Source organism: Podarcis bocagei, assembly GCF_964188305.1.
Source record: "Podarcis bocagei genome assembly, chromosome: 2".
Classification (NCBI taxonomy): Eukaryota; Metazoa; Chordata; class Lepidosauria; order Squamata; family Lacertidae; genus Podarcis; species Podarcis bocagei.
In genome coordinates, this window is record NC_138126.1 from 117,264,601 (window position 1) to 117,279,599 (window position 14,999).

Sequence of the window (14,999 nt, forward strand, 5' to 3'; positions counted from 1 at the left end):
AAAGCACAGTGCAAGTAGATAAATAGGTACCACTGCGGTGGGAAGGTAAACGGCGTTTCCGTGCGCTGCTCTGGTTTCCGTCATGGTGTTCCATTGCGCCAGAAGTGGTTTAGTCATGCTGACCACGTGACCCAGAAAGCTGTGGACAAACGCTGGCTCCCTCGGCCTGAAAAGCGAGATGAGCACCACACCCCATACTGTAGTTGCCTTTGACTGGACTTAACCATCCAGGGGTCTTTTACCTTATTATAGCTTTGGTGACTAAGTATTCAATCCCAACCTGGTTTATCTGGGAGCAAGCCCCACTTACTCCAACGAGACTTACTTCTGAGTAGACAGAGGTTAGAATTGCTTTGCAAATGGACGTTTTGCTGCCCTAACAATTCGGTTCGTCGACACGCACTGGACTGAATGAAGTGTTTTTCCCCCTTACTGTTCTAAACTTCCTGTTAAGAAGTTTCCATTCCATGGAAAGTAGAAATTGCTAGGTTGTCGTGAACTTTATTATATGTGGCCGTTACAAGCAGGCGTGTATTATTTCCCTTGCCAGCTTTCGCAGGCTGCTCATGCCCCAAAGCAATTACGTTTTGAATTTTTTTGTATTTTAATTACGACACCTCCATTGAAATCATGACTCCAGCTTCTTCCTGATGCTGGGACTTCCTGGAACTTGAACGCTGACCTAAAGTTCTGTTGACACAAACTATTCATGTTAAGTGTTTGGGAAAATCCTCACCAAAATGAATTCCTGTCTGCTTACAGCAAGCTGGGGGTTGGGGAGAGAAGACGCGGGTTAAGTTGCTCCAAATAAACTTGAGCAACCTCTCGCTTTCATTTGAAAGCCTCTACTTTTAACAAGCGTTTTAGCTGATCTGCTTTGTAGCCAGCTGCAAATTGTTTAATGTTTATGTATGCTGCTAAATTGTAAAAAGCATTTTCTCAAGCTTTGAGTTACCACCCACTGGTAAAAGGAAATGCCATCTTTAATCCCCCCCGGCCCAATATTCCTATTTAAAGTAATAATCCAAAACCCAAAATTGCTTCCAAAATTTTTGTGCCTTTGACTTGCAGCCCCCACTGATTCAGCTTGAAGCTTCTGCTGGTTTTGAAAGCAGCCCAAGTTAGGGCTGGGTGATATCTGGTTTTGAATATTGCGAGATACCACCCAGCTAAATATCGCAATATACCGATATATCGCAATGTCTGAAATAAGGATGGAGCTATGCAGAGACATTGGCTGGCTTCACAGTTTCCCCCACATTGTGATTTTTGCATAGGTCAAAAACTATGAAACCAATATCATGAAAATGGACTTGAAACCGGTTTTGGACAATATATTGCCTAGCCCGGACACACATCATGGTTTGAAATATGTTGCCAGGTCAAAAACTATGAAACCAAATCGCTATATGGACTTCAAACTGAGTTTTGACGATATATTGATATATTGCTCAGCCCTAGCCCTAGCCCAAGGTACCTAAGCAATTACTTCTTCTGGATATGCAGTTTGACAGAGTCCTCTGGCACTTCTTAAAGACTTCCTGTCACATGATATTCCGTAAATAGGAGTCTCTTTCATTAGATGTGGAGAAAACAGCAGTGGGGAGCGTATGTCCATATACAGTGGTACCTTGGTTCTCGAACTTATTCCGTTCCAGGAGTCCGACTCCTGAAACCGTTCGAAAACCAAGGTGCGGCTTCCGATTGGCTGCAGGAGCTTCCTGCACTCAAGCAGAAGCCAAAGAAGCCGTGTCGGATGTTTGACTTCCAAAAAACGTTCACAAACTGGAACACTTACTTTCGGGTTTGCGGCGTTCGGGAGCCGTTTTGTTCGACAACTAAGCCATTCAAGAACCAAGGTACCACTGTATACCCATTGTGTGCATGCATTGCAATACAGTTGAGGAAAAGAGTATGTTCACGGACATAGAAATCAATGAGGCAACAGTTCTATTTCCCCTCTTTTGAATGCCCGATTTATGCCCCTTTATAATAATAGTAATTTCTAATAATTTATTATTTATACCCTGCTCATTTGGCTGGGTCTCCCCAGCCACTCTGGGAAGCTCCCAACAGAGTATTAAAAACATGATAAAACATCAAACATTAAAAACTTCCCTAAACAGGGCTGCCTTCAGATGTCTTCTAAAAGTCAGATAGTTTTTACTTCCTTGACATCTGACGGGAGGGCGTTCCACAGGGCGGGCGCCACTACTGAGAAGGCCCTCCACCTGGTTCCCTGTAATCTCACTTCTCGCGGTCAGGGAACCACCATTGACTAAGTTAGCTACGGGACGCGGGTGGCGCTGTGGGTTAAACCACAGAGCCTAGGACTTGCTGATCAGAAGGTTGGCGGTTCGAATCCCCATGACGGGGTGAGCTCCCGTTGCTCAATCCCTGCTCCTGCCAACCTAGCAGTCCGAGAGCACATCAAAGTGCAAGTAGATAAATAGGTACAGCTCTGGCGGGAAGGTAAACGACTTTTCCGTGTGCTGCTCTGGTTTGCCAGAAGCGGCTTAGTCATGCTGGCCACATGACCCGGAAGCTGTACACCGGCTCCCTCGGCCAATAAAGCAAGATGAGTGCGCAACCCCAGAGTCAGCCACAACTGGAACTAATGGTCAGGGGTCCCTTTACTATGTTCTATGTGAATAAGCAGCCTGCTGAAGATCGCTTTACTAATTCTTCATCAACAGAAAATCTTGAGACCTTTGGTCTGAACTGGTAGTGATGGACCAGGAATGAGAGGTTGGGAGTTGTGGTGGGTAGCTGAAGGAATATGTTGACCTAGTGCACAGCACGGGTGAAAAAGCCAAATTCCATGCCAGGGATCATTAGGAAACGATTGAAAATAAAACTGCTGATAATCATAACGATGACATGATAGAAGTTGGACAAATTATGCCTGGCACTGGAGAAGGTTGGTAGAGAAAAGTTTTTCTCCCTCATAACCAGGGCTGGATTTAGTTTTGATGAGGCCCTAAGCTACTGAAGATAATGGGGCCCTTTATATGTCCAACTGTCCTTTGTCAACAACAAATTGTCACTGTTTTTTGTGTTGAATACATGCGATATGGTAATTTATGGACCTAATAGGTATCTAAAGCCATTTGCACATAACAAAATATGTATTTTATCAAAGTAATTTTGGAAAAGTCCATGCAGAATGCAAAGTCCATGCAGAATGTAGGCACTCTATATAGAGAAATGAGCAAACCAGTGATATTTTAGGGAGTAGGCTAGCAGGCGGGGGCTATTACTTACATCATAGGAGCCTACACAACACAAAACACTGTTGCTGTATGTAGGTTTTATTTTATTTGTTTTTTATCTTAAATCTTGGAAATTTACATCCAGGTTTTTTTCCTTTAAATTTTTTTGGGGACCCCAAGAGAGTGGGGCCCTAAGCTATAGCTTGTTTCGCTTATACTGTACAGTGGTGCCTCGCAAGACGAAAATAATTCGTTCCGCGAGTCTTTTCGTCTTGCGATGTTTTTCGTCTTGCGAAGCACGGTCCGTCGCAACTGCGCCTCTTCAAGCGGCTTTAAGAAAAAAGCGCAAGACGTTTTCGTCTTGCGAAGCAAGCCCATAGGGAAATTCGTCTAGCGAAGCAACGCAAAACCGAAAAACCCTTTCGTCTAGCGAGTTTTTCGTCTTGCGAGGCATTCGTCTTGCGGGGCACCACTGTACGTAAATGAGTCATAACACTGGTTGGTCTCCGTGAGAACAGAATGCCAGTCAAATGTACCATTAGCATCATCCAGCAAGTTCTTAGTTTCTTTCTGTCTTAAGACCCATGTGATTGCCAGTTTTGAGTAATTATATGCAGGCCAGTATTTGTCAGTCTTATAAGATTTCATTTTTATTGGCATTGTAACTTTTCGTTAGCTTCCCTGGGAATCTGTAGAAAGGTGGAGTTAAAAGTAATAAACTTCTTTTTTAAAAAACACAACAAAATTAAAGGTTTGAGCAAGCCCTGGGGCCTCATTTGGCAGTGGGGCTTGTCTGTCTTGTACATTCAGCTTTGTAGATTAATATTAACTTAGTTTAAGATTCCCACCGCACCCCCAGCTAGGTAACTGTGGCCTACCTAGGTTATAAAGAAAGTGGTTGTGATTGGTACAGTGGTATCTGTGTGCATGGAATCAGTGCTTTTTTCCGGGGGGGGGAAGTGGGGGAACTCACCACAAAGTTCGTTTGTTCGTTTATTGTGAGCCCAGTCGCAGTGCTACCCCCAGTCTCTGCCCAAGGCAGTGGCTAAATGTAAGATGTGGTTAATAAGCTCAAGCAGACAATGATCTGGATTATAAGTGGCCACAACTTTGATTACAGATATAGGTGGATTTTTGGCTCAGACATTGGCTGTATATCTGTTCTAGCCGCAACATACAAAAAATAAATATTATTTAATTTTAAAAAGGTAAGGGGAACCCAGTTTCCTCTAAAATCTGCTCAAGAAAGCCACTGCATGGAATGATGGGTAACCATTAAAAAAAAAGATCTCCGCCCCTTTGGTGCAGAGATGCGGGTGGCGCTGTGATTTAAAACACCAAACCTCTTGGGGTTGCTGATCAGAGGGTCGGCAGTTCGAATCTGCGCAACGGTGGTGAGCTCCCATTGCTCTGTCCCAGCTCCTGCCAACCTAGCAGTTCGAAAGCATACCAGTGCACGTAGATAAATAGGTACCACTGTGGTGGGAAGATAAACGGCATTTCCGTGCGTTCTGGTTTCCGTCACGGTGTCCCATTGCGCCAGAAGCGGTTCAGTGATACTGGCCACATGAACCAGAAAAGCTGTCTGTGGACAAACGCCGGCTCCCTCGGCCTGAAAGTGAAATGAGCGCTGCAACCCCATTGTCACCTTTGACTGGACTTAACCATCCAGGGGTCCTTTACCTTTACCTATAGTTTAATGTTTGACGGGTGGAAGACAACTGAGGGAGGGTTGGGAAGGGAGATGCAAGAATGAGGAGGCAGAAAGACAGCTAGCTAAGCATGCATGCTTTGTTCCAGCTGGAATGGAGAGTTATACTGGTGTAGTGGTTAAGAGCGATAGACTTGTAATCTGGGGAACCGGGTTCGCGTCTCCGCTCCTCCACATGCAGCTGCTGGGTGACCTTGGGCTAGTCACACTTCTTTGAAGTCTCTCAGCCTCACTCACCTCACAGAGTGTTTGTTGTGGGGGAGGAAGGGAAAGGAGATTGTTAGCCGCTTTGAGACTCCCTAGGGTAGTGATAAAGCGGGATATCAAATCCAAACTCTTCTTCTTCTTATACGAAAGTCTTAATGGACGAAGTAGGTTCTGGGGAGTGCATCTGAAGGAGGAGAGAAGGGAAGCTCTGAGTCCAGACACAGAGTAGCGAGGAGGAAAGAGCAAAGTAGTTTTAAGCGAGCTGGAAATCTTCAGGTGGTTTAAGGCCACAGATCAGGGAGATGGAAGGTCTTTGGCACAGGAGCTAAAATAAGCATGAGGAGTAGAATGGGACAGAGGAGAAGAGAGAGCTGAGAAGTAAGGACAAGGTATTTGTGCTGGAAGGGAAGCTACTGGAGATATTTGAGGACATCCATGATACAGAGATAAACAAATACTCGGCCACAGAGTTCTGGATAGAGTTGTGGAAGGACTGAGGTTGTGGCAAAAGGAAACCTAGAAGGCTTGTAGTAGAGGCAGGAGCTAACCAAGCATTTCAGCCAAGGAAACCGAGGAGATGTAGAACTGATTTTTGTTGTTACGCAAATGATGTGTATTCTTTATATTATTGAATATAATTTTATCAGTGATGAAACCTGTGTGCTCAAAAGCATGATGCTCAGACAATCCGTTTCGGAACGAGCCAGTAAACTGATGGGTTTGTGCCTTTCTTTCCTTTTGTTTTTAAAGCAGGTTTTTCGTGACCAAGGCAGGGCTGGTGGTGGTAGGAGAATCTCGGAGAACAGCTTTTCCTCGGAAGACCTTGACTTCAGTTCCGGAGAAAGAAGCCACAATGTCTCAGGTGGGCAGTGTTCAATGTTGCATGGATCTTTGTGTTATGACGGCTTCTCCCCAAATGGTACGGTACACTGGTTAAGCATCATTTTGGCAAAGTGGAAGAGGGATCATCTCCAAAACCTGGGATGTCCGAGGACGGCACTGCGGATCAGCAGTGCTGCCATACTTCATGGTTTGAAGGGTGGCAAAGCATGCCAGGACTTTTTCTGTGGTGGCCCCCAGTTTGCGGAATTACCTCCCTTCTGAGGTGCATATGTGCCGTCACTTTCTGCTTTTGGACAGTTGGTCAAGATGTATCTCTCTACCCAGGCCATCAAATGAATGAATGTTTTTCCTCCTTCTCTGCTGCTGCACACTACCGTTTTGTCATTCTGTTGTTAGCTGTTTTGTTATTTTAATGTAAATTGTATTCTGCCGATTGGACTTTGTTTTGTAACCTGCATTTGGACCACTTGGTGAAGGGCGAACAAACGATAAACTAATTGATGTTCCTCTCATTTTATGCAGAGTAGCAATAAGAATAAGAATAATTTTATTATTTATACCGCACCCATCTGGCTGGGTTTCCCCAGCCACACTGGGAGGCTCCCAACAGAATATTAAAAACATTCTTATATAATGAAAACCTATGCCCTTCATTTTAATGTGCAGGACTGATATCTCTGTGGTGTTTTTAAAATTACAGTTGCAAATTTAAAATTGCAACTGCACCCTATGCGCTGCTGAGATCTTCAGTTTTTATTTTTGGCCCCTGAGGCGGCAAGAGGGTGTACAGTACATGAAATAAAAAGGGGCCAGTATATCTCTTTCATGTTATAAGGAAAACCATGAAGGCACATGATATAGATTCATATGAGGCATCTCTTGGATAGCATTATTCCACGCATGCAGAAGAGAGCATCGGTAAGGAAACAATATGCATCCATACCACAGATAGCAGCTGGAGGATTATTGTCAATCTTCTTCCTTATTATTATGACTGATGCAATGATCTTTGTCATCATCACCAACAATGCTAGGGCACCATCATCAAGCATTGTAAATCAGCGTTATCATTTCCCCAAATTGTACATTGGGGGGGGGGGGTTGGGAGAGAAACTGAGGCAAAGACTACCTTGGCAGAGGCAATATTTGGATTGGGAGAGGACTTCCCGGTTCATAGCTGAGTCTGCTGACTGATTTGTGGTTCGTAGTCCATAATTTATTTGTCCTTTGCTTTACCAGTCTGTGAAAATCCTGCTAGCGGTTGCTTTCCTAGTAAGCTGAGGGAAATACAGTTGTTTCTTTTGACATCTTTCCCTCCACAACCAGTGCTAATTGCCTTGCATTCCTGAGCATTTGCTTGTCTTGCACCTGCTCACCGTACAAGGCTTCTGGTGGCATGACAAGAGACGATTCTTCAACGGCTGTAGGATAGATAGCGTGACATAACAGTGCAACTAGGTGGGAGGCCAGGACAGTTACTTCACCCACCCTGGGTTGTACCGTGTCCTTTAAAGTGAAGGGGAAGCTAAACTACACTATGGGGTGAAGGGATGAGCCTTTCCATTGCCTTCTTGTTGCCCCTGAAACAACAGTTTTGGGGTGTGTTTCTTTTAGTGACCAAACATAGCCCCAGCAGTTTGGAGAAGAGAATCTGCCTTTAGGTTCAAATGTACGAGCAACAAAAAGGTTCAGACTTCCTCCCACCCACCCCCTTCTGTCTGCCAATGCTACACTTTTAAAAGTCTCCCCATTCTCCTGCCTTGAAGGGACTGGGCAATAATCTGTTCCTCTCCCGGTGCCAGTTTGGCCCTTGGCTAGCGAAGGAGATTGTGGATCCTTTAAAACAGGTGTCAGAACAGCCCTTGAGATGCAGTTATCATGCCTTGGTTAGGGGAAATCAATTCCTTGATGGCCTTTCTCATTCCAAATACCATCCCTTTCTCTTTTCTGCTTCCCTCTCCCACCCCCACCCAAAAATATACGATTTCATTCCTGGGCAAATCTGCATTAGGGGACGCGGGTAACACTATGGTCTAAACCACGGAGCCTCTTGGGCAGGCATAGGCAAACTTGGCCCTCCAGATGTTTTGAGACTACAATTCCCATCATCCCTGACCACTGGTCCTGTTAGCTAGGGATGATGGGAGTTGTAGTCCCAAAACATCTGGAGGGCCAAGTTTGCCTATGCCTGTTCTTGCGCTTGCCGATCGGAAGGTCGGCGGTACGAATCCCCACGACGGAGTGAGCACCCATTGCTTTGTCCCAGCTCCTGCCAACCTAGCGGTTCGAAAGCACACCAGTGCAAGTAGATAAATAGGTACCGCTGTGGCGGGAAGGTAAACAACGTTTCCGTGTGCTCTGGTTTCTGTCACAGTGTTCCGTTGTGCCAGAAGCGGTTTAGTCCTGCCGGCCACAGACCCGGAAAGCTGTCTGTGGACAAACGCTGGCTCCCTTGGCCTGAAAACAAGATGAGCGCCACAACCCCATAGTTGCCTTTGACTGGACTTAACTGTCCAGGGGTCCTTTACCTTTTTACCTTAGGTAAAGGTAAAGGGACCCCTGACCATTAGGTCCAGTCGTGACCGACTCTGGGGTTGCAGTGCTCATCTCGCTTTATTGGCCGAGGGAGCCGGCATACAGCTTCCGGTTCATGTGGCCAGCATGACAAAGCCGCTTCTGGCGAAACAGAGCAGCGCACAGAAACGCTGTTTACCTTCCCGCCAGAGCGGTACCTATTTATCTACTTGCACGTTGACATGCTTTTGAACTGCCAGGTTGGCAGGAGCAGGGACTGAGCAACGGGAGCTCATCCTGTCGCGGGGATTCGAACCGCCGACCTTCTGATCGGCAAGTCCTAGGCTCTGTGGTTTAACCCACAGCGCCACCCGCGTCCCTACCTTTTTACCTTACCGACTAGTAATGACAACTGTCTGCTCTCGTGTTCTAGGTCATCCGCTGTGCATCTCTCCGACATCAAGCCTGGAGAAAGCAGAGAGCAGGAAGAATCAGGAGATGCCTCGCTTGTCGGAAACATCCATCAAGGATCGGCTTGCTAAGTACCAGGCAGCGGTCTCTAAGCAGGGAAGCTCTGGTGGTCTTGTGGTAGGTCCTCCCTTTCCTATAACTGGCCGGCTGTTGCTTTAGCAGAGCCCACTCCATGAGGGGTGACTCCAGTGAAGGCTGATCTTGTTTGGAAGAAGGTGCAATACTTGGATCCTTGAGGAGTGGCGTTGGTGCCTTGTACAATGCATTTTATACAGGGCATGTAGGTTGTTTTAAAGCTGCTGAAAGGGTTTTCAGACACCCCTCTTTCTCCTGCTTTTGGATATGCTACTGTCTCTTGGTTTGCATGTGCCTAGTGCTCTGCCTCTGAGGATCTCTGCATGCATTCGGAAACCAGCCTGGCCATCTTGCTGGGAGCATGTGTATGGAGGGAAGCCAGGTGCAAAATGGTGATGTGACTTGCCCAAAGCCTTGCTATCCTCTCTCTCTCTCTCTCTCTCTCTCTCTCTCTCTCTCTGTCCCCTTTTTTCCTGGTTCATTGTATGCTGTTTTACGTAATCAATGGATTCATCTTCTCCCTGCACGACACCCACCCCCGGCTCCAAGCTCCAATTCATCCATAACAATGTTATTTGTTCATGCTGTGCTTCTGTGGCTGATCTGTACTTGGCTAGACAAATATTTGAACGGGAGATGGAATAGCTGCTGTAGAGCAAATTGTCCTTCAAGGGGAAAATTAGCAGGAGTGCCAGGTTTCCTGATTTGGGGGGTGGAGGTACTGTTTTGTTCAAAATTGGTGACTTGTGGTAGCTTTGTGTCCACAACCCAGTATCCTCTCAGACTCATGATAGCTTAGCCACTGCTTTTCTTTTTCTGGATTAAAAAGGGAAGCATGTGTCACACTTTGAGGTGAAAAAACTTGGGTGGTTTGGCTTTTTAAAAAAAGTGTAAAAAGGTAAAGGGACTGCTGACCATTAGGTCCAGTCATGGCCGACTCTGGGGTTGCGGTGCTCATCTTGCCTTATTGACTGAGGGAGCCGACGTACAGCTTCTGGGTCATGTGGCCAGCATGACTAAGCCCCTTCTGGTGAATCAGAGCAGCGCACGGAAATGCCGTTTACCTTCCCGTCGGAGTGTTACCTATTTATCTACTTGCACTTTGACGTGCTTTCGAACTGCTAGGTTGGCAGGAGCAGGGACCGAGCAACGGGAGCTCACCCCGTTGCGGGGATTCGGACCGCCAACCTTCTGATTGGCAAGTCCTAGGCTCTGTGGTTTAACCCACAGCGCCACCCGCGTCCCTAAAAAAAGTGTATGCAAGAGTAAAAAGGGGAAAGCGACATGCTTAGAAGAGCCCACACCCTCTTCATCTTCCCCACAGATTGCTGATGTGACTTGAGCAGAGATGTGGGGCCGTATTCAGCTACTGCGTCCTGCCTGCGCATGGATTTCCGCTTGTGCAACAAGATTTCCTCCCTCCCACTGTCTGTGCCCTGCACCTTCCCCAGTTCTGCTCCAGAGAGTTGGGGTAACCCCTAGTACAGATTTAGGGGTGGATGCAGAACGGGGGAGAATGTTTTGTTGCGCAAGCGGAAACGTTCCATTAAGTGCTGTGTTCGATTGCACCCATAGTTGACAACCTCCCCTTGCCAGGGGCAAAGAACCCTTCTGTCTCAGGGATAGTGGAAGGATCCAGTTGTCTTCCAATACAGAGCATATGTTTCTTTATTTAAAGCAATTGCTATGCTGCTTAACACCATAGTTTCAAAATCAGAAAAAAAGCTGGCTTTGCTGAAATTCTCTTTTTTTCAAAAAAAGGTCTTCACTAGGCAGCTGAAGTTCAGTACAAAGAGAGGGGCCTGTTTGATCTTGGCGATGATGTTGTTTCGTAGAATTGGGCCGATAATACTGAGTACATGGCACTTGGTGGATGTGTCTAAGCCATGTGGGGGGCCACTAACAGTGACTCCCCCAAAGACTTCTGTGATCATGCCGGGATATAAGGGATCAGATGGTCTTAGTGGTATACCGGACTCACATTAAGAGCCTTATAAATCACTACAATAGCCTTGAATCTGGCCAGTGTATATGGTACTTGATTTTAAACACAGGAGTTATGTAGTGGCAGTAGTCTGTCCGCCATCTATCTCCCCCCAACATAGGCTAATGGGAAAGGAGGCAAAGCTGGAACAATAAATCATACAGAGATACAGCAGGCAGACTCCTTTCGATGGGTATTGTGTATGCAAGAGCCTCTAATAATGAATTCTATTGTTTGTTGTACGCTGTTGTGACCCTGCACACATTTTGAGCATCGTAAGCAGGTAAACACGGCACAACCTAGATTTCATAAGCACTAGGGAAGCTGGTCTTCCCTTCTGCCTCTCTTGCGCTAACAGGGAATTCTCTGAAAATTCTTAAACTTCTCGAGTTTGCTGCAGCTTGCAATGGGCAGGTTCACCTCTCTGACACAGGGGCTTTCTTCTTCTTGCCATATGCAGCCCCATATTTCTGATGCTCTAGTTCAGTAATTGAAAGGAAATTAATGGCATGGGTAATTGCACCTTGATTAACAAATCTGCTTAACTACTAACGGCTTCCCTCTGCTTTGACTTCAGTTTCTTGCCTTGCTTTCTCAAATAACAGGTGTCAGCAGTCTGTTGGCTTCTAGGGGGTGAATTGGTCAATGCACAGAGCCTCTTAAGCACATGATTGTGTCCAGATTTTTAATAATAATGGCAGAAGAGGCTGAGAATCCCAGATCAGAAGCAATCTTGGGGCTGAACTCCTCATTACACAGAAATGTGCCTAGCAGGATCCCAGGGACCCCTTGTAAAGGAAAACAGTGTTTGTGTGTTTTTTGTGTTTTGGGGGGCGGTGTTATTTCTCCACTAGAATAGTGGTGGTGGTGGTGGTGGTGGTGGTGGTGGTGGTGGTGGTGGGGTGCTTAACCCTTTACCTGCCAGCAGCTTTTCTGCTGTATCTTCCACTCCATGGGACTCCAGGTCCATTTGCCTTTGTGATGGAGCTGAGATTTGCTTCTGAGCATCAATGGGGTGGGTTTTCCAGGAAAAAATAAAAAATAAAAATCAGGCTAAGTTGCCTAGGGTAATTGGCACCAGAAAAACCCCCAACTCAATTTGAATGGGAAAAATCTTCTGATGCCCTGATCCAATTTAGTAAATGAAAATAAAATAAAAATGCTAAAGATTTTGCAACTGCCAAGCTTGTCTAATAATGCATTTGCAGCTGGTATCCAATGGTTGTTACTTAAAAGCTCTCCGCCATTCGTGGAAGGCAACGAATGTTTGGCACACCAGCTTTAGAAAGGTAGAGCTGCTTTTGCAGTTGTTTTCTGCAGTTGTTTTGGCTGTGTGATTTTGCCCATATGCATAATCAGGGGTTTTCCCCAGCCAGAACTCACTGGAACTCAGTTCTGGCACCTCTCAGGTGGGTGCCATTGCCATTATAAGAGAACAAGGGAGGTGTTCATGGTGAGTTCTGGCATGGCGAGTTTCTAGAAAAATAGTACTGTGCATGATTGCCGGAACGTTACACCCATGTAAGATGTAAGTTGACTGTACATGCAATAGCTAGTTAAATTGGATGGTAAGCTATTTTTTTTTAAAAAAAACAAGGCAATAAAATGAAATAAAAGCATGCTTTGTATGGAACCTGTATTAACAGCGTTCAGGAGACTGTAAGGCAATGTTTCTTAAACATTTCCCCTTGCTTGATGCAAGGTTTTTGGATCCTTTTGTTTGAATTTGAAGGGGATGTATGCTTATTTAACGACTTCTCTGCTAATTTGTGGTAAAGCCTGACAGCTGGCTTGGGTCAGAGTTCAGTGTCTTATTTTGTGAAGACTATTAGTAACAGTTGCTGTGTAGGATAAATAACAGCTCTGGCCACCTAAGAGCTTCATCTAGGAAGGAATAAGGCCTCTCTGGGAAAACACTCTAAGGTGTTGATAGAAACTGCTGTATCTTGACACTCAGGGCTCCAGCGTTGTTGTTGTTTTAAAGCCACTTTAAGGATACGATTGAAGGGTGGTATAAAAATACTTCCGTTTCCATTGTCCTATAACATATCCGACTTTCTCAAAAGACTTGAGCGAGCTCCCCCCCCCCCTTTAAGGACTTAAAATATACAAACGCTCAAGTGCTTTGTCATTCTGTAGAGTGAGACTCAAGCCATTGAAAGTGAAGATAAGAGCTACAATTGTGAACAGAAGGAGAACTTGCCACCGTCCTCCGAAGATACGTTTCCCCAGCAGGATGGGGAGAAGGTAAGAGATGGATCGTGTTGGGTGAAGATCAGAACAACTTTGCTTGGGAGTGGAACTGCTTGAAGAGGCACACCCGGAACACTGTAAAACCGCAACATCTGGAAACTCGAGTTGTATCTGCTGATGTAAATTGATTGCAGGCTGTGCTGAGGTTCTGACTGTAACATCATGGAAAACAGCATTGAATCTAAGCCATTGAATCTATCTGTAAAGCATGCTAGGGTTCATATCCTTTTTTTCTTCCCTTAGCACCGGCTACCTAACACTACATTCCAGCGTTGTACAAGTGCAACAGGACTTCACTTTCCTCTCTGCCACCCACTCCTGCACTCCCTCAATCTGCTTGGGAAGAGTTCCTTACTGTTATAATTATTATTTATTGAATTTATACAACACCCTATATCTGGGGTCTCAGGGCGGTTCACAGAATAAAATCAAAACAGCAACCAAATACCGCCCCCCCCAAAAAAACCCACTTTTTAAAAGGGCATAGGATGTACATCGGATCAACCAAAGGCCTGGTTAAAAAGGAATATTTTTGTCTGGCGCCTAAAGGTGTATAATGAAGGTGCCAGGCAAACTTCTCTGGGGAGAGCATTCCATAGATGGGGATCCACTTCAGAAAAGGTGTGTTCTTGTGTTGCCACCCACCGCACCTCTCGAAGGAGGGGGCACATGAAGAAGGGCCTCAGAAGATGATCTCAGGGTCCGGGTAGGTTCATATAGAAAGATGCGGTCCTTGAGGTATTGTGGTCCTGAGCCGTTTAAGGCTTTATAGGTCCTTAATCGTCTGGAGCAAATTTTGAGGGGTGGGAGGGAGGATAAGAAAGCGAAGTCCTGTTGCATGAGTGGAAGTCAGTTCTGCTTGCACACAGATAGTATTGGATATAACCCAAAGGTTGCTAGGTTAATACTGAGTAGCATCCTGTCTTTGTCACCGAAAAATTTACTGCTCCATAGAAACAAAATGTGAGCTACAGCGTTCTTCCATATCAGAATGTTAAAATCTTATTTCTATCTGTATGTTTTGCCTTGGGTACTTTTCAGGGTGGCTGGGTATCTAAATCTTGCACAGTATTCAATTGTTGCAAGGGGGTTTTCTGTGCAGGATATGTTTCTGGCGGACTGTTTCCTTTTGCTAACTTTGGGCAAGTCACTGAGACCAACACCTCTGTCTTTCCTTCCTCTTCCCACCCACCTTTTGTTAAATTGGGAGTGGAAACTCTCTGTCTCTTCTGTAAGTGGATGTTTCATCAGAAGTAGATATCCTCAGCTGGAAAATTCTAAGCACAGATGCAAAACACTAGAGATTTTAGTGCAGTCAGATACTGGAAATGGCGTGAAACAACATTTACTCCTGTCATTCAACATGTGCAAAACACAATGATTGAAATCCTGTGTACATTTAGGCTGCCTAAACCCCATGCACCTGGGAGTAAGCACCATTGAATTCAGTAGGCTTTACTTCTGAGTAGTCATGGTTAGGATTGTGCTGTAACTGTGCACAGGATCTCAGCTTGAGGTTCAAACCCTCGACTATGTACAGTTTTCACCCTCACATTAAGTTCTTTGGATTCCCAGAACCAGTACCTATTCTGTTCAGTCAGTTGTGGTATTTAAACTCCTTTTTCACAGCGGAACTTCCCGCAGAAAATGGGAGAAGCTCCCTAGTAAAGGTAAAGGGACCCCTGACCATTAGGTCCAGTCGTGGCCGACTCTGGGGTTGCGGTGCTCA

At 45.6% G+C, this 14,999-nt stretch overlaps 1 protein-coding gene across 7 annotated transcripts in view; it reads left to right on the top strand.

Moving 5' to 3' along the window:
• Nucleotides 1-14,999, top strand: part of LIMA1 (LIM domain and actin binding 1) — a 70,898-nt gene that overhangs the window by 40,729 nt on the left and 15,170 nt on the right. For 4 of the 7 annotated variants that reach the window (XM_081181294.1, XM_081181291.1, XM_081181295.1 and 1 more), the window contains 3 exons: nucleotides 5,881-5,992; nucleotides 8,921-9,075; nucleotides 13,157-13,264. In XM_081181294.1, coding sequence (XP_081037420.1) covers nucleotides 5,881-5,992; nucleotides 8,921-9,075; nucleotides 13,157-13,264 — 375 coding nt within the window. The remainder of the gene's footprint in view (nucleotides 1-5,880; nucleotides 5,993-8,920; nucleotides 9,076-13,156; nucleotides 13,265-14,999) is intronic. The other 3 variants (XM_081181292.1, XM_081181296.1, XM_081181293.1) reach the window with 2 other exon arrangements.